Source organism: Hipposideros armiger, unplaced genomic scaffold (assembly GCF_001890085.2).
Source record: "Hipposideros armiger isolate ML-2016 unplaced genomic scaffold, ASM189008v1 scaffold_152, whole genome shotgun sequence".
In the NCBI taxonomy this organism is placed as follows: Eukaryota; Metazoa; Chordata; class Mammalia; order Chiroptera; family Hipposideridae; genus Hipposideros; species Hipposideros armiger.
The window spans coordinates 1,667,575-1,693,015 of record NW_017731502.1 but is presented as its reverse complement, the minus strand read 5'-3'; the positions used below and the strand labels follow the sequence as shown (position 1 = coordinate 1,693,015).

Here is a 25,441-nt window from a genome sequence, read left to right as displayed (position 1 = left end):
GGTCTAAGTGAGATTCTGAAGGCAGAATATGAGTCAAGTCAGATCAGCTTCTGGGTCTGATTCTATAGTTGAAACAGGAGGCAGGTTCTGGTCAGAAGGTAGGTTCTGGATCCACAATGGGGACAGGTCATGATCAGGTTCTGGAACCAGAACAGTCCTGGAGCCTAGGGGCTGAGCAGGGTATCCCCTGCCCTGGGAGCAGAGGACTTCTGGCTGACAGCTGCCCGCAACGTTCTCAAGCTGGTGGTAAAATCTGAATGGAAGTCACACTCTATCCAGGCAGAAGAGAAAGAGGCCCCAGGTAAGTACTGTGGTTACCTCCAGTCCCCCACCCATTTATTCTCCCACCCACCTATCCATCCAGCCATTCATTCATTATTCATCCACATATCTGTATATTATCCACTTCCATCTGTCCATCCACCACCCCTTCCCGCCAACTCATCCATACATTTACCCACCCATCTGTCCTCCCATTCATCTACTCATCTGTCCATCTACCTACCTACTCACCCACATAACCCACCGATCTCACATTTACCTATTCATCCACCCAATCATCCATCTATTTCCCCACTTATCTTCTTACTATCGATGTACTCATTTAACTGCTTTCTCAGCTCCACGCCCACGCTGCCTATCCATCAATCTACTCCTCCACCTTCCTACATATCCTTCCATATACCCCATCTATCCACCTGCTTTTCCATCCTCCTATCCACCGCCTGTCTATTCTCCAGTCCATTCACTCAATCCATTCTTCTATCCCAAACACCCACCTACCTGTTGTCCTATCCATTTGTTAGTCAATCCACTTCCTCATTCTGCCCTCCCATGGGCCTGGAATATGGCCAAACTCTCTAGAGAGGACAAACTAAGAAGATGCAGTCCTGCCTGTGGGGAGCTCAGGTCTCTGTGGAGGAGGAAACAGTGAAGCCATATAGTTTTACATGGTCTGAAGACCCCTTGTGCTTTGTGGAGGGGGACACAGAGAATCCCACATTGCATGTTGGCTCAACCTGTTGATTGCCATTTTTCTCTCTGGACTTAGCTCCTACCTCAAAGCCCCCATCCTATAATCCAGGGGTCTATCAGCCAGGGATTCAGGGACAAAAGGGGCAGCTCTACTGGGAGGTGGGAAATCCCTGTGTCTTCCAGAGGGAAACCTCCCCATTCCTGTCCCTGGGTGTGTCAAGTGCAAAGAAGACCATAGTGTGCTAGGATTAGAGGCACAAGGATCTCAGGTGTGTCAGAGGTCCCAGGAGCAGGGAGGCTGCAGGTGTGTCTGGGGCTATTGGTGCTGAGAGGCTCTGGGGACATTTAGGGTGGACCCTCAAGTGAGTGACAGGTTCTGGGACAGTAGGAGCTAAAGGTGAGCACTAGGGTCTCAGGTGAATTTAGAACAAAGCTTCAGGTAAGTGACAGGTCTCAGGGCAGTGGGGAGTAGGAGATGCAGGTATGGGCTGGGCCTCAGGTGTATTTATGGGGATTCAGGTAAGTGACTGGCCTTGGAGCAGTGGGGGCTGTGGTATATGTCAGGTTACCTGTCAGGTAGTGACAGGCCCCTCCCTACCTCTGCAGGAGACAAGCAACCCAAGAAACAGGAGAAAAAGTCGGTGATGATATCCCCAGAGTTCGTGGATGAAGCTCTGTGCGCCTGCGAGGAGCACCTTAGCAACTTGGCCCACCTGGACATTGACAAGGACCTGGAGGCCCCGCTGTACCTCAGCCCTGAGGGCTGGTCCCTCTTCCTCCAGCGCTACTACCAAGTAGTCCAGTGAGTACCCCTGCAGCTGGGGCATGGGCCGGTACCTCTTGCTCTCAGGGAGCTTCCATGTTCTGAGCTAATGCTCAGGGACAGACCTTCTATGTTTAGTGCAGCCTCCACCTCCTCCCTAACCCCCTTTTGTTCACCCTGTTATTACTCTCCTGCTCAAGAACCCTCAAGGGCTCCAACTGCCTTCATCATGGTGTGTAAACTATTCTTCCTGGATCTTGGCATAGCATAGTCACAAAGATCATGGCTCGTGCTTGTCAGATAGACCTGAGTTTGTCTTGGTTTTGCAACTTCCAAGCTCTGTGACCTTGGGAATGTCACCAATCTTTCTGAGGTTTACTTTTCTCAAATGAAAACTAGGTTTAAAAATAATGTCTACCTCAAAGGTAGGATTAAACAGCACAGACTCTTAGTATTAACTCACAAAATAACAATCTATTAAGTCATTTAGATTTTATCCTAGAGGCCAGTGTTTCCCAAAGTGTGTTACATAGGATAGTAGTTCTACAGGATGTAAATCAATTTTGTGGTAAAAAAGGGAGGGTGGGGCTTCTTTGGTTAATCGCATTTGGAAAACATTTAGTTAAACAAATTTAATTCAAACAGGTTTCCTTGGGAAGTGTCAGGGCTTTTCTGACTCTATTGATAGTATAAACCCCCGAGAGAGACAGAGTGTACAATACAGCAACATTGATGAGGTACTGTAGGAACTTAGCTCTTGTATATGTTAATTAGCCTTTGGTAAAATTGGGTTTGTTTTACATCGTTTCACTTAGTAGTTGCAGAACCTATAGACAATGTTAAGTGAGGACTTACTGACTATCCTGTACTTATGTGACCCCAGCATCCCCAAGCACCCTTAGGCGTTGTGTTTTCAGAACACACTTTGGGAAAAGGTCTTTGAGAGGAAAGGATTGTCAAGGTGAGACTGGAGCTGTCCTGGGAGATTCCATTCAGCAGAGGTGTGTCCGAGAGACTTGAGGGAGAAGGGCCCTAAAGGCTGGAGAACACTCAGCATTTATTGAGCCCTTCCTGTGTGCCACACATTGTCCCAGGCTCCAGAAAGGACACATAGTCTCTGCCCTCAAAGGACACAAAGCTCAGCTGGGGAGGCTTGAAGCAAGCTAGGAGGGAGTGCTGAGGGTCTCAGCTGGGGTGGTGGTAATAGAATAGGATTGAACAGATTCAGTGATTTGATAGGGGAGACTGAAGGACTAATAAATCAGCTTTGAACGAATGACATACTGAGCAAACCCGTGTCATTGATAAATAATTCATTTCCATCTTTTAAAATGTCAGAAAATGAAAAAGGACCCTACACTTTCCCTTAGCTACCAGAATATGTAAAGTGACCCTTCTTAAACTAAGAATTATCAAGACTAAGTTAGAACATTAGGTGAAAAGAACGTGAGTCCTATTTATTTCCAGGTGTGGGGCAAGTTCTAGAGTGCTAGATGAACCTCTTAGCAGTTGGGAGTTCATAAAATTTCTCTCTCTCTGTCTCTGTCTCTATATATATGTATATATGTGTATATATATATATATATATATATATATATATACACACACATATATGTGTGTGTGTGTGTGTGTGTATATATATATATATATATGAATATATGATGTTGAGTTGTTCAGTACAGATAGTTAGCATTCATTAATTCATTCAATATTGATTCCTATGTTCCTCAACTTTTAAAAATAAATCCGTGACTCAGCAGCCAGGCTTTTATCAAGGTTGACTTTCCATAGACACATGGTTGTTTTTTCTTTTTGTGAAATATAAAATCATATTGTCATGTTGAATATACTTTTTCAAATTACATGTACCCCTGCAACGCCCATGTGACACTTTCCTGGGCCAAATCACAGATTTACTGAGCAGATTCTTTGTGCCATGGCCCATGGAAAAGTTTCCAGCAAACCTGGAGATAGGAGAGTCAGGACTTAGGTGTGAATAAGAGGCCATGCCAAGCCCTCTCCCTCTAGCTGTTCCTGTTCCTGGCCCTTCCCAGTGGCTGCGGTTGCCTCCTTATTAAAAGAGAGGTAAGTTCTCCATGGCTGGAGACATTCAAGAGGCTACGGTGTTAAAGAGAGGTTAGCAGCTAGGGGAGGCTTCCTTTCTCTTCAGTCAGAAGAAATGGGAGAGTTTAGATGAGGCAACCATCTGGGGTATTTTGTGACTTGATTTAGTTCAGAACATTTTGTGTCCTGTAGGGAACAGGGTCTCTCTTTGTCCATGAACCCCTATCTGTGCAGACCAGTTGCAGAACCATGCTCCTGCCAAAAGACTTGCTTATCCAGCCATTCATTCATTTAACAAACTTTTAAGGAGTGCCAAATAAGTGCCAGGTATGGTGCTTGGGGATGGGAACACAACAGAGAGTAACAGCAACAAAAATGTTCCTGCTCTTATGGAGTTTACATTTCCAGTGAGGGGAGACAGACAGACACTAACCGAATAAGCGTAGGTTATATGGGAAGAGAAATAAAGCAAGGAGACGGATGACCCATATGTGCTTGAAAAGAATTAGACTAAGAAGGGACTTGCCTATCAACCAGTGTTAGGTCCAGATGAGAAGAATGAACCCCGAAAAAGCACCTGTGGGTGGAGGAATCCCTTCAGGATGGAGTTTGTATCCTGGCTCAGCCACTTAACTCAATTTGTGGCCTTGGACCAGTCTTAACTCTCCAGGCTTCAGTTTACACTGCTCCAAAATGGGACTAGTAATATCTTCCTTGTGGGGCCATACAGAGGATTAATAATACATGTAAAGCCCTTGGCACATAGTGGTGCCTCATCATTCGATGCAGTATGATTAAATTCTGCCAAAGGCAATTTTATTGTAATGGGAAGGGTGGTGGCAGAACATGGAGTGTTGAAGTGGGGGTGGGGGTGGGGTGGGGAGGGGAGGGCGGTCTAATAAGTTGAATTTTCCCATCCTCTCTTATTCCAGCAGCCTGGATGGTGACCTGGGCAGATTAGAATTTGGGGGGCAGCGTGCGGATGGGGATGGAGGTTTGGAAGAGACCTATCTCGATCTCTAGGGTGGGGATGGCACGACCAAGACTGGTTGGACCATGGCCAGGGGGCTTGTGTCTCCCTTTGCCTTGTCCACCAGGCTGTCCCCAAGCCCAACCCTGCCCAAGACCCATCATCTCCCCACAGCGAGGGGGCAGAACTCAGGCACCTCGACACACAAGTCCCACGCTGTGAGGACATCCTGCAGCGGCTGCAGGCCGTGGTGCCCCAGATGGACATGGAAGGAGATCGCAACGTCTGGATCGTGAAGCCGGGAGCCAAGTCCCGTGGCCGAGGTGGGGGTCAGCCCCTGCTTCCTGCACCAGCACCCTACATCCTGCCTCCCCAGCTAGAGGCCAGGAATGTTAATAGTTCAGGCTTTGTTGGAGCCAAACTGTCCGGGTTTGAATCCCAGCTCTGCAACCAATATGCTGTGTGACCTTGAGCAAGTTTTATCACCTCTCTGCACCTCAGTTCCCTCATCTATGAGGGATGATAATACTTCCTATGAGGTGAGGATGAAATGAGGTAGTGTGTCTTAAGGCTCAGCATGGTGCCTGCACAGAGTAATCCCCCATAAATGTTGGCTGCTGTGATGATGCCAGTGTCTCCTCTCCTGCCCTCAGAGTTGGATTGATGCTTTTGGTAGGTCTGGTGATATTCATGTGCCGATGCTTGTCATCTAAAGGGCTCTCGGATCTGACTGGTGCATCTTTGTGAGGTATAGCATAGTGGTTAAGGGTATGGATGCTGGGAGCCAGAGTGCCTGGGTTCAAACCCAAGCTCTGCCTCCTACTATTTGTAAAACTTTGGGTAGGTTAGTTAACCTCTCTGTGCCTCATTTTCATTATTGGTAAAATGAAGTCAATTAGATGAATATAATATCTGTAGAGTACTTAGATCCTGTGCTTTTTTACATAGTAACTGCAATATAAGTGCTATTATTTTCAGCTATTATTCTGGCTGCTCAGCCCAATGTGAATGAAATCTGAACAGGAGAGCCAGCAAGCTGGGGTGGTGAGTTAGCCCAGCCTCTAAAATCTGATTAAGGACTCCCGAAATGTAAAAAACAGACTTTTGGCAGATCCCTCCAAATATTGCCCTTGGGTGAACATGCTCATGTCCAAGGGAAGCTGTCACAGTTCCAGACACTCCTCTGGGGGATGTCACTTCAAAACCAACATTGTGGTCTTTTCTTTTTCTAACTTGGAAATAGTTTTGTTGGGTTTTCCAAGTATGAAAATATGTATTTATTATACTAAACAAAAAGATCAGGCAATATAGGAAAGTAGAAAGAAGAAAGCAATAGCCTCTTTTGATTTCACTGAGATAACTACTGTTAACATTTGGTGCATTTCTTTCTACACTTCCTTCTATGTATTTGGAGAGAGAGAGATTTATTTTAAACAAAACACTATTCTGTAGCGTCCTTTTTTCATGACACCTTTTGATACCAGTTAGTATTATTCATTTATTCTTTTCTTTCTTTCTTTTTCTTTCTTTCTTTCTTTCTTAATTGGGGAGTTGGGGGAGGGGAACAGCGTTGGGGAATTGGGAAGGGGGACCAGCCAAGTTGTTGTTCTTCAGTCTTAGTTGTGGAGGGCACCAGTCGCCATCTGGCTGCCCGTTGGCAGATTGTGGCCTCTAAGCTCAAGGTGCTGTGTTCAATCTTAGTTGCGGGTGGGCGTAGCCACCATCCCATGCGGGAGTCAAACTGGCAGCCTTGTTGTTAAGAGCGTATGCTCTATCCACTGAGCCATGTGGGCTGCAGCTCAGCTCAAGGTGCCAAGTTCAGTCTTATTTGCGGGCAGGCATAGCCCACCATTGAACAGGCAATCTTGTTTTTAGGAGCACGTGCTCTCACCAGCTGAGCCATCCTGCCACCTGTTGGCAGCTCAGCAGCAGCTCAGCTCGGGCACAGCGTCACTGGCCCATGTGGGAATCAAACTGGTGGCCCTGTTGCTCAGAGCTCGTGCTCTTAAGCTAACTTTTAACCAACTGAGCCACTCGGCCGGCCCTGTATTTTTCTTTTAACAATAGATCTTGGAGATCACTCCATTTCAGTACATCTAAATATGCTTTTTTTGTTGTTGGTTTTAGCTTATTATATGGATACTTTTAAAATACATCAACAAAAGAGAATCACACAAGGACTCCCCATGTACCAAGTACCAAATTTCAATATTTGCTCTCCATTTTTAGAAAAACTTAATTGAAATGTATATATAACTTACCTCATTGAAAAGGGTACACATTGTGGGTGTACAAATCAATGAATTGTCACAAAGTGAACACACTTGCAGAAACAGCACTCAGATGGTGAAAGAAAACATTACCTGCCCCTAAAGGGCCCCTTCCCACACCTCCTCCCAGTCTCTACCTCCCCACAAGCGTGGCCCCTATTCTGATTTATAATACCATAGATTAGTGTTGCCTGTTGGTGAATGTTATATAAAAGTATAGCATAAACTTTTACCTGATTCTGTTTTACAGCTGCATAGTCTAATCTTGTTTAGATGAACTGTCATGGACTTGCCCAATCCTTTTCTGAGGGGTATTTAGATGGCTGCTAGTATTTTTTTTCTGTTCATTTGTATATTGATTGCTCTTCCAAGCACCACTATGATGAGCAAACATCCTGTTCAGATGTCTTGTGGCATTTATTTCCTTAGGATACATTCTTAGAAATAAAACTGCTGGGTTAAAGGGCACAAACAGTCTTAATTTTTTTTACGCAAGGCATCGTGTTCTTGGGAATCTTAGTGATCAGGCTGGCCATGTGAGGAAGCATCTGGCTTGGGAACCAGCCATAAGTTATTCCGTGCCATTGGCAGGCGATCAGGCTGTTTTGGGGGCCAAACAAAGAAAGAATGAGGTTGATTTGTGAGTGCGTATGTTTGGTTTGCAATGTGAGTCTGATATCTATCAGCATTGAACTGATGATGACTTATAAGCATAAATACTTACTTGACAAGTTATAAAAGAGAGAAAATTAAAATAAGGTACCATTTTCTACCCAGGAGAATGGCAAAAATAAATAATCAACAGTGTTGGGTAGACTGTGGGCAGACACAATCTCATACATTCCTGCTGGTAATATAAAATGAAAAAATGCACATACCCCTGGAGCCAGCAAATCTATGGCTAGAAATTTACTCTATAGGTAACTGATAATAATGATATGAGTTAACATTTATTGAATGCTCACCATATGCCAAACACTATTCTAAATCCTTAAATGTGTTTAAATGTATAGAATTCTATGAAATTGAGGCCCATGTAGACTCTACCACAACCTGGAAGGATATCCACAGTTGGCTGCCTCTGGGAAAGGAGATGTGTTCTTTATTGTATACTGAGGCAGGCAGCCTTACCCACTTGGCCCTATCAGTTCTGTGGGGAGGAGAGCTTATGATGAGCTGTCCATGGTCCCTAGCCCTTTTTCCAGCTGGAACCTGCCCTGATCCCTGACCACCCCGTTTCCCCCTTAGGCATCATGTGCATGGACCACCTGGAGGAGATGCTGAAGCTGGTGGAGGGCAACCCCGTGATGATGAAGGATGGCAAGTGGGTGGTGCAGAAGTATATTGAGCGGCCCCTGCTCATCTTTGGCACCAAGTTTGACCTGAGACAGTGGTTCCTGGTGACCGACTGGAACCCACTTACTGTGTGGTTCTACCGTGACAGCTACATCCGGTTCTCCACACAGCCCTTCTCCCTGAAGAACCTGGACAAGTGAGCCCCACCACTCACCTCCCATGAGCTCCCAGTCTAGTTGGGGAGCTGACAAGGAACAGGCAATTTCAGTGCAATGCTGGGCTCCAAGCACAGACTCAGCAGGCAGGCAGGCCCCCCATCCATCCAACCATCCTTCCATCCAGCATATACCTACTGAGTATGTGCCCTGTGCCTTTCTCTGTTGTAGGCATAGGGGACACAGCAGTGAACAAAATAAGAGCCCGGCTCTCAAGAGTTCAAGTTCTAGGAGGGAGAACAGACAAACAATGGACATAATAAGTAAAATCATCTAGTAGGTTATAAGGTGATATGAGAAAAAGTATGTAGAGCAGGGGGGAGGGGGGCCAGGAGAAATTTAAAAGAAGAGAGGCCAGTTGCAACACTAACATATGGGGTGAGAGGAAGCCTTGTTGAATCCCGGGTTCAAGTTTCATCTCTGCAGCTTTCAAGCTGTGTGACATTGGTCAAGTGAAAACCTACTAAACCTTTAGTTCCCATGACTGGAGGCAGCAATGTGAAACTCATAATTATAGCTGTTAATTATTGAGTGCTTTGTATGTGATAGGGGCTAAGCATTTTATGAATATTAGTCATTCATGAAAACCCAGTGAAGTGGGTACTGTAACTAACCCCATTTTACAGATGTGAAAGGAGCACTCGGGTTAAATGACTTGCCTAAGATCTCACAACTGGTCAGTGGTGAAGATAGGACTTGAACACATGTCTTGGTGACTAGAGGGCCCATACTCTTACCCACCTTCTTATCTCTAGGCACTGGGATGGTTGATGACACTCTGCACAAAGCACTTGATACCGTGTCCTCCACAGTTAGTGCCCTCAGAAAAGGTCCTGAGAGATTAGACTAGTTCTGGCCCTTGAAGAATGCGATGGGCTTCAGGCCTTTGTCCCCTCATTAGGGGCCCATCTCAAGTTGAATGGTCCAGGGTGGCCCAGGGCTGGTTCCAGGGCTTGCCTGCCCTCCCCAGCTTTCTGCTCTCTGCCTCAGCTCTGTGCACCTGTGTAACAACTCCATCCAGAAGCACCTGGAGAATTCATGCCATCGGCACCCGCTGCTGCCCTCAGACAACATGTGGTCAAGCCAGAAGTTCCAGGCCCACCTGCAGGACATGGGGGCCCCGAATGCTTGGTCCACCATCATCGTGCCTGGCATGAAGGCCGCAGTGATCCATGCTCTGCAGACCTCCCAGGACACCGTGCAGTGTCGGAAGGCCAGCTTTGAGCTCTATGGTGCTGACTTTGTGTTTGGTGAAGACTTCCAGCCCTGGCTGATAGAAATCAATGCCAGCCCCACCATGGCGCCCTCCACATCTGTCACCGCGCGGCTCTGTGCCGATGTGCAAGCTGACACCCTGCGTGTGGTCATCGACTGGCGGCTGGACCGCAACTGTGACACGGGAGCCTTCGAGCTCATCTACAAGCAGGTGAGGTGGCCAGGGCCAAGAAGGAGCCCAGGGAGTCTTCCTTCTCTTCCCGGCTGCCCCGTAGTGAAGCACAGGGCACTGCTGTCAGTCAGCCCCAGTTCAAATCCTGGTCCTGCCAGTCACAGTGACTTAGTGCATCCGCTTCCTCATCTGTAAGATGGAGATGCTACTACCATCCTCATGGGGTTTGGGAGGATGACATGAGTTAACACGTGTGGGTAATATTTCTAGAGAGGTGTATAGCATAGTGTTAAAGGCATAGCTTCCTGAACCTCCCTGGGTCCAAATCTCTGCTCAGTAACTACAAGCTGTGTGACTTTGAACAACTTCCTAATCTCTAGGGGGTCTCGGTTTCCTCATCTGTAAAGCACGAATGAAAACAGTACCTACCTCATAAGGCTGTGAGAATTAAATGAGTTGATATAGGTAAAGCATGTTAGAACAGTGCCTGGTACACAGTAAATGCTGCACAGGTTTTAACTATTGTTTCTGTTACCTAATAAGTTTGTTAAGCGTTTCATGATTAACAGCATCACGCGTAAAGTGCCTGGACACATAATAACAGTGTTAGTGGAATCTACTGCTATATTATTATTATTGTTGTTGTTGTTGTTATTTTACTTATATTGTAATTATTTTACTCACCTTGTTCCAAACAGAGATTGATTCCACTTATTGGAATAGAATAAGATTTTTAAAAATCAGTCAGAAAAACGATTTCAAGGGTTTAGGAGCTCTGCAAGTAATTTCTTGTAGCAGTTAAATTACTTCTGATTAGGATTTGGCATCCATCAAAGTTTGGCCACAGGGAGAGAACATGCTGATCACACAGCCCAAGTGTCCTGGTCTTTTTCACAGTTACTGATCATAAATTAATATATTGGCATTTTGGTTTCGAAGAATATAAATGAGGAAATATAAGGGCAAAAACATAAGATAAAACCAAGAGGAAAGGGACCGTCCTATAGTAGCATAGTGGTCCCCAGATGCTGGTTCACAGGCCAGAATTGCCTGGAAAGCTTTCCAAAGATACTGATCTCAGGAAGTCCCACCCCCCAGAGATTGAGCCGAAATGTCTGGCTTAGGGGCTATGCATTTGGCATTGTTGAAATGTCCTAGTTGTCCCCAATATCTTCTATAGCTGACTTTTTTTGTTTTTGTTTTTTAAACCAACATGTAAGCAAGATTCACACTTTGCATTGGTTGTTTTGTCTCTTTAATCTTTCTCTCTCTTTTTTTTTATAGACACTGCCACCCAAAAAGGAGAGGCAGGGTAGTAAGTACACAGGAATCATTGGTCCATAGCAATTCTGAAATCCAGCATAGCATATATTTCTAGTTTTGCTATTATGACTCATTGTTACTTACTAGGAGTTTTCCATGGCTCTTGCTTCCATCCATTGGGATCTCAGTTCGTCCAGAATCATCCTTCCTTTTCCATGAAGATTCCCAATAGTTATTAGTCTGTTACCTGCTTATGGAAATTTGGGGGTACAAAAGCCTCTTTCATTTCATATTGCAGCTGTCCCTTTCAGTCCAAGTAGATATTTTTAAAACCTTGTGGGTTTCTTATATGTCAATTTGTAACCCATCCTATTGCACAAAAGCCATGTCCACAAATCTTAGAGCTCTTCTCTCTTTTGTGAGGCTGCTATAGAACAATAGCCCTCAAAATTATAGAAGCCCTGCTGTTAGTTATTATAGCAAAGAGGGCCTCTCAGCTAAACTCAAAATGTGTTAAAGACTGAAACATAAGACCTACAGGTATGCCCTTGGGATGCTTAGAAGATTTGTAACTGCATATTTTAAAGGGCCTATCAGGCATGACTTAGATCTCTCTGAAATTTTGTTGTGGGGTTGTTGGTTTTTTATTGAGATATAATCGACATAACATTATATTAACTTCAGGTGTACAATATAATGATTTGATATTTGTATATATTGTGAAATGATCACCACGATAAGTCTAGTTAATCATCCATCACCATATGTAGTTAACAAAATTGTTTTTCTTGTCATGAGAACTTTTAAGACCTAGTCTCTTAACAACTTTCAAATATACCATACAGTATTAACTATAGTCACCATGCTATACATTACATCCCCAGGACTTATTTATTGTATAACTAGAAGTTTAAACCTTTTGACTCCCTTCACCCATTTCACCTCCCCCCTCACACCCCCACACCACCCTCCTGCCTCTGGCAACCAACAATCTGTTTTCTGTATCTGTGAGTTCAGTAGTTTTGTTTTCCTAAGATCTCACATATAAGTGAAATTATATGGTATTTGTCTTTCTCTGTCTGACTTATTTCACGTAGTATAATGCTCTCAAGGTCCATTCATGTTGTCACAAATGGCAAGATTCCCTTCTTTTTATGGCTGAATATATCACTTTTTTTTTTTCCATGTCTTGGCTATTGTAAGTAATGCTGCCATAAACACTGGGGTTCATATATTTTTTTTGAGTTAGCAGTTTTGCTTCCTTTGAATAAATACCCATAAGCGAAATTACTGGATCATATGGTAGTTCTATTTTAAATTTTTTTTTTTTTTTTAGCTGAGCCATCCTGCCACCTGTTGGCAGCTCAGCGGCTGCTCAGCTTGGGCCGGGACTCGAACTGCTGTTGTTCAGAGCTCGCACTCTTGAGCAAGCTCTTAACCAACTGAGCCACTCGGCCGGCCCCCTATTTTAAATTTTTTTGAGGGACTTCCACAGTGTTTTCCATAGTGCCTGCACTAATTTACATTCTTTTTTTTTTAAAGATTTTATTGGGGAATTGGGGAAGGGAACATTGTGTTTTTCCAGGACCCATCAACTCCAAGTCAAGTTGTTGTCCTTCAATCTTAGTTGTGGAGGGTGCAGCTCAGCTCCAAGTCCAGTCGTACTCTAACCAACTGAGCCATCTAGCAGCCCTTTGGCAGTTCAGGCAGCAACTCAGCTCAAGGTGCCAGTGCTCAACCTTAGTTGCAGGGAGCGCAGCCCACCATCCCATGCGGGAGTCGAACTGGCAACCTTGTTGTTAAGACCATGCACTCTAACCAACTGAGTCATCTGGCTGCCCATTGGCAGGTCAGCGGCAGCTTAGCTCTGGCGCAGCTCACTGACTCATGTGGAAATTGAACCAGCAACTCTGCTGCTCAGAGCTCATGCTCTTAACCAACTGAGCCACCCAGCTGCCCTACATTCTTACCAACAGTGCACAAGGATTCCTTTTTCTCCAAATCCTCACCAATACTTTTTACAATAGTTCTTGTCTTTTTGATAACAGCCATTCTAACAGGTGTGAAGTGATATCCCATTGAGGTTTCGATTTGCATTTCACGGATGACTAATGATGTTGAACATCTTTTCCTATAGCTTTGTAATATAGTTTAAAATCAGGAAGCATGATGCCTCCAGCTTTGTTCTTAAGATTGCTTTGGCTAATTGGGGTCTTTTATGGCTCCATACACATTTTAGGATTTCTTTTCTAGTTCTGTGAAAAATGCCCTTGGTATTTTGCTAGGGATTGCATTGAATCTGTAGATTGCTTTGGGTAGTATGGACATTTAAAAAATATTAATTCTTCCAATCCATGAGCACAAAATACCTTTCCGTTTATTTGTGTCTTCCATTTCTTTCATCAGTTTTCAGTGTACAGGTCTTTCACTTCCTTAGTTAAATTTATTCTTAGGTATTTGATTCTTTTTGATGCTCTTTAATCTTTTAATCTAGAACAGTCCCACAGCTTTCCCCCCTCCCCCACACCAAGTTTAGATCTTTTTGAAGGAACCAGCCTGATTGTTATGTAGAACTGTCCCACATTTTGGATTTATCTGATTGTTTCCTCAGGGTGGTTTCTAACTTGTTCTTCTGTTATCTATCTGAATGTCCTGTAAACTAGAAGGTAGGTCAAACAGCTTGATGAGCTTCAGGTTAAACATTTTTGGCAAGACCACGTGAGAAGTGATGCTGGGTATCTCATATAGCATCAAAGGCACGCACTGTTGGAGTCTCTCGCAATTAGTGATGCTAAGCCTGACCATGGGTTAAGGTGGCAGTTACCAGACCTCTCCTTTGAAAGCTGCATCCTCCCGTTTGCAATGATCAGTTACTTTGTAAGGTGATATTTTGGTCATGTGCAAATGACACATTTTCCTGTCATCCTTTTCACCTACTTGTTTTGATATCCAGTTTTCGTTCTTGCCTATTGTATTAGAGTTGCAAAATGTTAAGTTTCTAATTCTGTCTTTCCTTCTACATTTATTAGCTGAGATACTGTAAAGATGAGCTTTTCCTCATCCACTGGGTTTTCCAGGAGCTCTGATATCTGGGTTTTTAACAAGCTTCAAGTGACCCTGTTTTGATAGGTTCTAATCAGGATCATTTGATGACAAAGAAAACACCTCGAAGTAGCTCCAGGTTGAAAGAAGGGCTTTTAGCAAGACACAAGGGGCTCTCCTGGAGCCTAGCTGCAGGAAGTACAGCTCGGCTTTATAGGAACTTACAGTTGCACAGGAGCAATTAATCTGCCTGCCTTTGCATATTTGCTATTTCATCCCCTCCACAGAATGCCTTCTTTAAGGCTCTTAGTTTCTGCTTCCCCATAACTTGGCTTCACATGAGGCTCTAGGCAGTTTCCCAGTATCTTATCTGGCTGGGTGTCATAACTTCAAATTCTCTCTGCAGAGAATCCAGCTCAACTCAGGGAGCTTTTCATTGGCGATGGCCTATGGAGTAGCGCCACACATATTTGGGCAGGAGCCAGGGCAGTTTAGGAGAGTAAGGAGGTGGAGAGGTGCTAGTGGAGGCACTGCTCTGGGTTACTAATCCCAGGGGCTCAGTGACTCTCTAGGGTCTGACTCAGGCCTCCAGGGCCAGACTCTTTAGAAGACAGAGGTAGGCTTCCCGTTTCTCAGCCCAGAAATGTCTCCTGATTAACTTCCCCGGAAACTAATTCCCTTCATCTCTGCCGAGTCCTTCCGGGGCTAGGATTCCAGCAGCACTGTCTGAGCAGGCCTTGTTTCTTTTTCTTCCTCATAGCCTGCCGTGGAAGTGCCCCAGTATGTGGGTATCCGGCTCCTAGTAGAGGGCTCTACCATCAAGAAGCCCATGGCGGTGTGTCACCGGCGAACAGGGGTCCGCACAGCACTCCCTCACCTGACCCAGCAAGGATCTGGGGAAGGCAAGGACGTGGGGGCCCCTGCCAACAGCTCAGCTTCTAGGAAAGTTCCTGATGCCAGGGGCCTGGGGCACACTGAGAAGCCAGACTCTACTGCCACCACTGCGGCCCCTGGAAAGGGGGAGAAAGGCAAGGCAAAAAGTGCTACAGCTCTGATCTACCCCAATATCCAGAAGTGGGACCCCTCCAGCTCCAGGATGGGCTGTGTTTTCACTATGACCTTTGCTAGTGGGGACAAAAAACCCCACTCCTTGAATAGATTGCCACTGAGTCTGAAGAATCCCCAGGCCCTGGATAAGACCATTCTCCCCAAACACCCCAAGGTCCCAGGGCAATTTCTTTCCACTCTCCAAGCTCCTCCTAAGCACCTGAATTTGCCACCAACCCACAGCCCCACCAAAGAGCCACTGGTAGCAAGTAAAAGGCACCACGCAAAAAGTATTTTTTAAAAATACACAACCAAGAGAGTATTGTCCGTTCTGAGGGAGTCACCCTGCGAGGCAGTTTACTTATATTTCAAAGATGCCTGGACTCAATCCCAGGTTGATCTCTCTCTAGAGCCCAAGCTTTCCTGTCGCAGTGTTCTGCCTTTGCCTCCATACAAAGTTGCCTCTGGGGGAAAGGAATTAATATTTGCACAGCACTTAACAGTTTACACTGTGTTGCTACCTAACCAGCTCCTTTCATCCTCACAACCTAGCAAGGTAGGTGCTATTATCCCCATTTTCCAGCCGAGGTATCAGGAAGTTTAAGGAAGTTGTCTGAGGTTGCACAGCTCAGAAGGGGCAGAGCTGGGATGCAAACCCAGGTCTGTTGGACTCCAAACCCTGTACCCTTCCCATGGTCTCTGGAGGAGGAACTGGGAGGTCTCCATCTGCCCTCATATGCCCCAGCCTTCATGTCCCCCTGCCTCCCGGCCCTCCACAAACACCTTGAGGGGCAGTTGCTTAGACTTGGGCTCTTCCCAGGCCTTCACAGCCTCTCTTGCTCCCACAGCCCTTTACCATTTTCCCAGCCTTCACACCAAGGCCCAGCTGCCTTCTCCCCATGTGCTCCAACCCCAGGGGCGGGTCCTCAGACTGCAGCACAGCAAGCTGGTGGGCTCTAAGGCCCTGTCCATCACAGGCAAGGCCTTGATGCTTCTACCTACCGCCAAGGTTTTGATTTCTCTCCCGCCTAACTCTGAGCTCAAGCAGGCGCCCGACGTCCTGAAATCAAGAAAGGTGGGCCTCAAACTGTGATTCACATCCTAAGTACTTGGGTCAGGGCTGGAGGACACAGGCAGGGGGCGGCTGGAGTCACAATTCCCTTCCTGGACAGATTCCTGATCATCTCTACCCCTTTTCCCTCCTTTCACATCGAGGCTGTTGCTCCCCAGTGCCTTTGTGGTTCCCATCCTGGAAGTGCCTTGTGGCCTCTGCCCTTTGAAGTTGGAAATCTTCCTAGCTCCCATTGGAAGATCAAGGCCAAAGGCAAGTTCAAGGCCAGACTCCGTGACGGACCCAAGGTTGAGGCATGCCTCATGAAGACACTGTGCCTTCCGGGACCCCTGCTCCTTATTGATGCACACCAGGGGTTGGGGGGCATGGGGGATATGAGGCTAGAGAAACCCTTGTTTCGGGCCTCATTGCCCCAATCCTGGATGCAGCGCCAAATAAAAAGGAGCAAGTGAATTATTCTGGGCATGGCTCCATTTCTATTGGAGTGTGGAGGGGGGGGGGCTCTGTACCCCAAAGTCCAGAACGAGAATTAGAGGCCATCAGCAAGTCCTCCATGAAGCAAGGCCCAGCATTCCCACCTGCAGCAGACATGGGGCTTCCTGTGCAGGGACTCCCCTGGCATTTCTGATCTTTGGGTGGAGGGATCAGCCTCACGTTACAGAAGAGGCAACAGTCTGAATGAGAAAACATGGCTTGTGCAAGATCACAGGGCATTGGGCCGGAGGCTGGAACACATTGCCAGAATGGCCAACTACTGGGAGTCCCCCTAATCCCCAAGACCAGAGGAAAAGGTGGGCTGACAGCAGAATGACATCTAATGGGCACAAGATTTACAATGAGACAGAGGGAAGGGTGGGCCTTACCTAAACCCCAGCCTTTTTCCACAAGAAATGGGTCTGTCCCTCAGGAAGGGGCCGAGGTCACCTAAAAAGGAAATGTCTAATAAGCCATACCTATCTGAAAAAGTTTGGTATTTCCTAGTTGTAATGGGTTGCTGAATGGTTCCTCCTACCCCACCTCCCCACCCCCAAATAGGTCTACCTGGAACCTGGGAATGACTATTTGGAGAAAGGTTCATTGTAGATATAATTACATTTTGTAAAGACCTTGAGATGATTATCCAGGTGAGCCCTAAATCCAATGGCAAGTGTCCTTATAAGAGGCAGCAGAGAAGACAAACACGAGAAGGCTGTGTGAAGATGAGGCAGAGACTGGTGTGATGCGGCCACAAGCCAAGGAATGCTTGGAGCCACCAAAAGCTGAAAGAGGCCAGGAAGGTTTCTCCCCTAGAACCTTAGAGAGCACAGCCATGTCGATAACCTGGATTTCAGACTTCTGGCCTCCAGAACTGTGAGAGAAACAATGACTATTGTTTTAAGTCACTCAGCTTGATTTGCTATGGCAGCCCTAGAAGACCAATCCACTAGTCAAATGAAGATGCATATAACTCTGGTCCAGAAATTCTTGCATAATAACTAAGAAATGCTTACAAGCAGGTTCACAGCAGCATTGTGGTAACAGCTGAATGACCTGTCCATTAACAGTAGAATGGATAAACTGTGATATATTCAAGTACTGGAATTCAAACTCCACGCCATACAACACAGATGCACTTCTCAGTGGAGTAAGAGCCAAACAAAAGAATATATACAGCATGATTCCATTTACAGAAACTTTGGGCAAAATGAAATATATCATTTAGAGATGCAATATATAGGGGGTAAAACTTAAAAAGACAAGCTAGGAAAGAATTATCTCATCAGAGCAGTGGTTCTATCCTAGACTGAACAAAAGAACCCCTTTGGGAGCTTTTGAAAGACTGATGCTAGGGTTCTCCACCCCAGACCAATTAAGCCAGTATCTTTGGGGTGTAGCTTCATGGGGATTTTTTAAAGCTTCTTGATAGGGGTCCTCATGTGGGGCCCGGGTTGAGAATTGCTGCTGTCCAAGAAAGGAGAGGATGTTTCTATTTCATGCCCTGAATGATGGTTATATGGATGTCACCTTATAATTCTTTAAATCACAGGTGTTTTATGCACCCTGTATGTTTAATATCTCAATTTTTTAAAGTAAAAAAAATATAACATCTTCACTTACACAAGGTTCCCTAGGGTAGTCAAATTCATAGAGACAAAGGAGCGTAGTGACCACTAGGGGCTGGGGGAGGGGGAATGGGGACTTAGTATTTAATGGGCACAGGGTTTCAGTTCTGCAAGGTGATGGGTTCTGGAGTTGGATGGTGAGATGGTTGCGCAACAATGTGAATGTACATAATACCACTGAACTGGACACTTAAAAATGGTGAAGATGGTAAATCTTGCTAGGTGTATTTTACCACAATTTTTAAAATCTAAGATTTTTTTTCCCAGCTAGAATTGGAACAGAAACAGCCAAATAAAAGACCACACACTGAACTCAGCACAAAGCATGGTGTATGATAAAACATTTACTTGCTAGCATATCCTCAAACCCATACTATGAGTTAGGTACTTTTATTGTCTCAAGTCCAGAGAGGTGAAGTTACTTGTCTGGCACCACACAGCAAGTGGCCCAACCAGGATTTGATCTTAGGTTAATCTCCTCAGCCTATAGTCCCCCGATACCCACTGTTTTCCAGTGGAAATGGAATAGAAGGAAGACTATTGTTGGTGGAGCCCCAGGCAGTGCAGGGTCCTAGAGAAATAAGGGGGCAAGGGTGCCAAAAGCTCGACGGGGGTGTCCCTGGGCCTAGCGCCTGGGAGGCGGAGACAGTGCAGGTGGAGGTGCAAGGGCAGCTGGGCGGCCTCTGAAGGTGTCAGGTGGAGGCGTCTGATTAGGGCTTCATCCAGCACCTGGAGTGGAGAGGCATGTCGGCATTCAACCAGGTGACTCAACCAGCTCTCACCAAAATAGGAGGCAAGTACTTCCCTCCCTCCCTCCACATCTGCAGTTATTTCATTTCTACACATAGTACACGCATACATACATACACTCACACACTCATGTACACTCACACCATGGCAGAGACTGGCTAGGGGTTCACCAAATCAGTTTCTGTCTAGGCATACAGAGAAACTACTTTTCCTAGCCCCTCTTGCAGTTTGGTGAGGCCATGTTATTGAGTTCTGGCCAACAGAATGGACATGCAAGTATGTCTGCTGCTTCCAGACCTGGCCCATGAAAACCTCCTGCATGAACCCACACTGTACCCCTTTATCTGCTGACTGATAGCAACAGCCTGAGTCACTAAGTGACTGCCGGGAGCAAAGTCCACCTCTACCCCATCCCATTAATTGGACTTAACATGGAGGAAATTTAATGTGTTAAGACTCTGGTACTTTGGGGCTGCTCTTTCAGAACAGATAGAGTTACCTTAATACACACAACCTCTTTTACTCCTTATGCCAAATAGATTCAATGACAGACTTAGAAGGGCCTTTAGAAATCAGCCAGTTCAACTCCCCAATTGGATAGGCAGCATGAGGCTCAAGAGAGGGGTGTCATTCGTGCAAGGCCACACAGCGAGACAGGGCTACAGATAGCCTTGGAAGCCAAGAGGACTGCCTCCCAGTCCCAAGCTACATGGGCAATGTCTGGAGGTGCTGCCCATCCTGGCCCCCCACCCCCTAGACGGCAGGAGGCAGGTGGGCTTGGGTACCTGTCTTTGGGGCTTGGTGCTCTCAGCTGGCAGTAGAAAGCGCTGGCCCAGGACGATGCTCACGCGGGCGGAGTACTTGTGGTCCCCGAGCACAGGGCAGAGCTGTAGTACCATGTGTACCTGCAGCTGACTGGGGAACACTGGGAGACAGGAAAGACGAGTCGGATGGTGAGGAGCTGCTCTTTCTGTCCCACCCAGTATTGTGTCTCCCGCTTGCCTCTGAGGAAACACCACCCCCCTTCTTAAATCAGGTGGTTTTAGTGACGTCGATGACACTGTCCCTGCCCCCAAAGCAGGGCGCATGACCAAACTGGGACAGTCATCATTGTCAATCCACCTGGCCTGTGGGATGCACTCATGAAGAGACGCAACCCTGAATTTATTGTTGAAGCTACTGGGAATAAGGAACACTCTTTCCTGCTGAGGTGCTAAACGGGTGAGGTGTAAACCTGGAGCTGCTGGAGCTCCTGGCCATCTTTACCTTCACCAGGGAAGAGCCTGTGGGAGAAAGAAGCCAATGGGCAAGAGGCAAGAATAAACAGAGAAACAGCTTCCTGGTGACATCCTCTGAGCCTCTGGATCCAGCCAATGATGTGAGCCAGTAAGTTCCCCTTTTTGGCCTATACCAATTTGAACTGTTTTTTTGTGACTCTCACAACTAAAAGTACCTTGACAAATGCAGAAATGGTGGGGTATGTGCTAGACATGGTACAAAATGTTTCACCTATGTAAACTCATGACAACCCTGTAAGATGGGTCAAGGCATCATTTCCATTTTACAGAGAGAAAAACCAAAGCTTAAAAAGAAGTGACTTGCCCACCTCCATAAATTGGGATTCAAACCCATGAGCTGTACCTCTGCATCATGTCTGGCAATATGGTGGACTGGATAATCTAAAAACCCTCATGCTAGAAACTATCTAGAAACACTGGGAAAATATGACAATCATTCTTTTAAATACACAGCTGGGCACACAGTAAAGTAAGGTCCCCAAGACCAAAACACGAAGGGAAAACAAATCCAGAGCATGTTGAGACCCAACGTTTCTATTCTAGTTGTGCTGCCAATCTTGATATCCAGGGGACTTGGGTTTGAGTAGCTACCCTAGAGGCCAGAGAAGGTCTTGGTGCCCAAACGAAACCCTAGAGGGGCTACATCTTCAGTGAAAGGGGAAAAGCCAGTCAGCCAAGAAGGCAGATGTTCACTTTAGGACCAGATGAAGGGAATGAAAGTTTTCCCCCTGAGAATTCACAACCACGAGCCTGCTCTCATACAAGTTTGGAGCTCTCCTTCTACTTGAGTAATCTGTGAACTTCCAACTGTGACACTAGTATTTAGAGAGATCCTGAAGCAGTGATAGCTCTAAGGCATTTGGCAGAAGCAAAGGCAGAGCCTCTCCCAAAGACCCACCTCCAATGAGGTAATGAAGGATTTCCACAAATAAAGGCCCAGCCCGACCTGAATTCACAACGCTGAATCACAGAACAGTAAGGAAAAAACCCGCCAAGTGTGAGAGTCAGCGGGAAACACAATAGGATCAGACCCTCCGGAATTTCAGACAACAGAATTATGGAAATACAAGTAAGCATGTTTTAAATGATTAAAGACAAAAATGAACAAATAATATGAGAAAAATATAGTCAATGGATAGGTTAAATTGGCAGATTAGATCCAACTGAAGAGAAAATTACTCAACTGGTACATCTAAAGAAATCACCCAGAATGCAGCAGAGATAAAGAAATGAAAAATAGGAAAGAAAAGTTAAGAGACAGTGAGTACAATGAAAAGGTCAGACTTATCTATGAGGCATTCAAAAGAAAGAGAATAGAGAGAATGAAAGAGGTGCAACATTTGAAGAGAGCACTTTCCAGGCTTGAAGAAATATTAATCTTCAGATCCAGGGAGCACAGTGAATCCTAAGCAAGATAAATAAAACTAAATACACACAACCAGATTCATCATGGTGATACTACAGAACACCAAAGGCAAAGAGAAGATCCTGAGATCAATAACAAAGAACAAAAGTAAATGAGCTACAAAGGAATGACCATCAGACTGACAGCAGAAGCACTGCCTCCTCCAGCTGGGCCGGGTCACATTACACCCTTGGGGTCCATCAAATGATACCCAGGTTGCCTCTAACTCATCACCCTTTCTCCCCACTCCCTTGCCTCCCCCAGCCAAATGCAGTCCTAAAGTCTGGGTGGGGCTTCAGACCCACCTGTCAATGGCTGCAGCTGGACCAGGGCACAGCCAGAGCCGGTGGCCACCACTCGGTAGTGGCTGAGGGTCCTCTTGACACCTTCCAGGATGTCCTTTCGGGATGGGGGCTTCACTGGAACTACCTGTGGTGTCAGCCTCTGAGAATGAACAAACTTCACACATACTTGGGAGACATACCCAAACCCTCCCAACAGACTCAGGATAGGGCCTTAGTATAGGCAGTGCTCACCTGCCTGTTTTAGAGGACAGGAGAGTCAGCCACCCCAAGTCTATACCCTTGACTCCTCTGTAGGGGGAATATGTCTGGAGAGTCTCCTCCCCTTACCCACCCAGACCCTGACTCACGAGATCGACGCCGTCCATGTGTTCCAGTTTCAGAGCTGCTTGGATCTTCCCCTCCGAAGGAGCTGGGATCCCATCAGTGACAGCCCTATGGAAGAGGCAGGAGGGGGTGAGGGTAGCTTGTTGGGACCTCCCCACTGCCATGGGAGCCTCCCAGCACCACTCACCAGTAGGTGGCTATGGGTCTCTGGGTTCTCTGTGAGTAGGTGAAAAACTTCTGGAGGCGGCTTGCTGTTTGGGGACAACTGGAGAGGAGTACAAGCCCAGAGGTCTCCCTGGAGGAAGGAAACAAATGACAAAAGTTAAAGTCCTTTGGGCTCATCCACAAAAGAGGGAGGAACACTGACCTGCTTAATGCCAAACAATTACACCAGACTACAGCCCATACCTCCTTCTGAGAAACAAGTAAAGCTTTCTTGTGTTTTATAATAATGCTATGTAGCTCTGTGTGTTTCTCATTTTGCCCTAGCCCCCAGGGAGCTCAGAGCCAAACATCATAACAATTACTACCAATTTCTCAGAGTCTCTCATGTAACAGGCACTGTCCTAGGAATTTTATATATATTAGCTCTTAAATAATTAAATTCCCCACAAAGCCATGAGTTGTGAAATTGCAGCAATATTTCATCTCAAGTACCATCTCTAAATGATGGCTGTTAAGAGGAAAGACTATCATGGATCAACTCCCGACTCCCAACTCTCCAAGCCCTGGGTATGGGCTTGGAGAAGTGACTACATACTCAGCATAGGTATCATTAGCTCTATCTTATGAGTAAGGGAACTGAGGTTCAGTGAGATTTCATGCTTTGCCTAGGATCACAGTTTGTGCATGAGTGTTTGAATCTAGATCTGTCTGCTCCCTGCTTTACTTTGTATCCTATTTCTGTGATCCCAAGCCAGCTGTGGAAAATATCTCAGCTTATTTTCAAGCAACTGTTCCCTAACCACACAGATGGATGCCTGTCTTCCTATCACCCCCACCACTTACTTCCCAGATGCTCGGACAACCTGGAGCTCCCTCTCCCCAAGCCCCAGGGACTGGCTCAGCTCTGGCAGCACTGAGAGCAATGTCAGCTCTCCTGGTTTTCCTGGGGGGAAAAAAAAATAAAAGGAAAAATACAAATTGCTCCCAGAGACAACTTTACCCCATCATCCCCTTCTCTTCATTATTCCCTCCCTCAGAGACATCCCCCTTCCCCTGCTCTTACCTGTCACTGGCAGACCCTGTGGCTTGTTCAGTGTCACTAGTGGTCCTGAAACATATGTTACATGATCATCACTGACAGCAAAAGCAGCAGTTAGAGTTTACAAAGCACTTTCTCAATTCATCTTATCATGTGGCCCCACTACAACTCTCAGACATGAATTATTAACCACACTCTAAGCTGAACTTCTTTCTGTCCTTTGCATATGCTCTTACTGTCACCTCAGGGCCTTTGCACTTGATGTTTTCTCTGTCCTAGCTTTTCACATGTCTGGTTCCTTCATATTATCTAAGCTCAACCAGAGGCCTCAATCTGCAATTTAATGTCTGCCCCGCTCCTACAGTTCCTCACCGTCATAACACCTTGTTTTATTCACACCATTGATCACTAGTAAGTACCTTGTTCTCTATTTCCTGTTTAATCCATTTCTCCCACTAAAATGTTGGTTCCTTGAGAGCCAGAACCATATTTATTTTGTTCAGCACTGTATGGCTGTGCCTAGAACAGTGCTTGGAACATAGCCTATGCTCAATAAATAGCTGAGAAAATTAATGAAATCACTGAATAAAGACTGAGGCTCAGAGAAATTGTTTTCTTCCTAAAGCCACACAGCAAGCTGATTACAGAGCCTACATCTGACTCCAAAGACTGTGTTCTGTCCATCAATAAGTAATTTATTATAGCAATTCCCATTACGGAGTGCCTACTGTGTTCAAGACTCTCTAGTTCTTTACCCACTCCTACCCCACACCCCTATCCCCATAATGCTTAGGCTCAGAGGTATCATGTGGCTTGTCCCAGTTCAAGCCACGAATGGGAAGCAGAACCAGGATTTGACCCCAAGGCTTTTTGTAGGGAGTCCAAACAGCCCCCTAGAAGGATTGGAGAGGCAGGCTCTTCTCCCGGGTCTCTGTGCAGCTGTCCCTCTCACCCTCACCTTTCTGGTCCACCACAGATGCCCTCAGTACATCAACCAACTGTTCCCGACTGAGGTTCTCTGGCTGCAACAGCCCTGGGAAGGGCTGGTTCTCCAACGGCGTCGACCGTTTGCTGAAGCCTCGAGGTTGCAGCTGACGCCTGGAAAAGATGACGCAAGCAACAGGGAGATCATTCCTTTCCCGAGGTGCTGCCCATTCTTATCTCCACACACCTCCTCCCAAATCCTAACAAATGCCTCAGAAAGCATGGGCTGAGCTCTCCGAAAAATTCAGGTTTTGACTGGTCCCATTTTACAGATGAGAAAAACGAGGCTGGAAGAAGCCAGGAGACTAGTGTAAGGTCACGAAGCAAAGCCAGGATTAGAACCCCTATCTTCCCAGCTCCAGATCCCGTACACACCATCCCCGAGCCCTACCCTCCCTCCCACACGAAATGGGGGGCCGGTGTAATCACCGGGCCTCGGTGCCAAAGCCTGCGTCCTTGGAAGCTGCGCGGATCTCTGGCCTTCGCCCCAATCTACCCAAGACGCGGCCCAAAATACTGCAGCAACCCATCTCCCGAGCCAAGACAGTGCGCATGTGTCTGCCACCGCCCACTTCCGCCCCACTTGCCCACAGCGCTCTCATTGGTCAGATTGACTGTCAATCGGGATAGCGAGAAAGGGGGGCTTTAGAGATTGGGAAGGCAGAGCTTTGCCTTATCCCTGGAATGAAATGTATAAATTCGTGC

General features: G+C 46.2%; 2 protein-coding genes across 3 annotated transcripts in view; one reads left to right on the top strand and one right to left on the bottom strand.

Annotated features, from left to right (window-relative positions):
• TTLL3 (tubulin tyrosine ligase like 3) overlaps window positions 1–16,381 on the top strand; it is a 35,151-nt gene extending 18,770 nt beyond the window's left edge. Inside the window, exons 8-13 of the mRNA XM_019651030.1 lie at window positions 169–301; window positions 1,582–1,777; window positions 4,947–5,095; window positions 8,291–8,534; window positions 9,544–9,979; window positions 16,141–16,381. Coding sequence (XP_019506575.1) covers window positions 169–301; window positions 1,582–1,777; window positions 4,947–5,095; window positions 8,291–8,534; window positions 9,544–9,979; window positions 16,141–16,281 — 1,299 coding nt within the window. The 3' untranslated portion in view covers window positions 16,282–16,381. The remainder of the gene's footprint in view (window positions 1–168; window positions 302–1,581; window positions 1,778–4,946; window positions 5,096–8,290; window positions 8,535–9,543; window positions 9,980–16,140) is intronic.
• Window positions 16,382–18,779: 2,398 nt separating this feature from the next.
• Window positions 18,780–25,290, bottom strand: RPUSD3 (RNA pseudouridine synthase D3). Of its 2 annotated transcripts, none has more exons than XM_019651066.1 (9): window positions 25,166–25,290; window positions 24,711–24,850; window positions 23,777–23,821; window positions 23,557–23,656; window positions 22,736–22,843; window positions 22,572–22,656; window positions 22,225–22,348; window positions 20,002–20,141; window positions 18,780–19,195 (listed from the first exon to the last, which is right to left on the bottom strand). In XM_019651066.1, the coding sequence occupies exons 1-9, from the start codon at window positions 25,288–25,290 to the stop codon at window positions 19,004–19,006; spliced, it is 1,059 nt and encodes a 352-aa protein (XP_019506611.1). In that variant the 3' UTR covers window positions 18,780–19,003. The 2 variants fall into 2 exon arrangements, with proteins under 2 accessions (XP_019506611.1, XP_019506612.1); XM_019651067.1 differs by having other exon boundaries at window positions 22,225–22,363; window positions 25,166–25,275.
• Window positions 25,291–25,441: the final 151 nt, after the last annotated feature.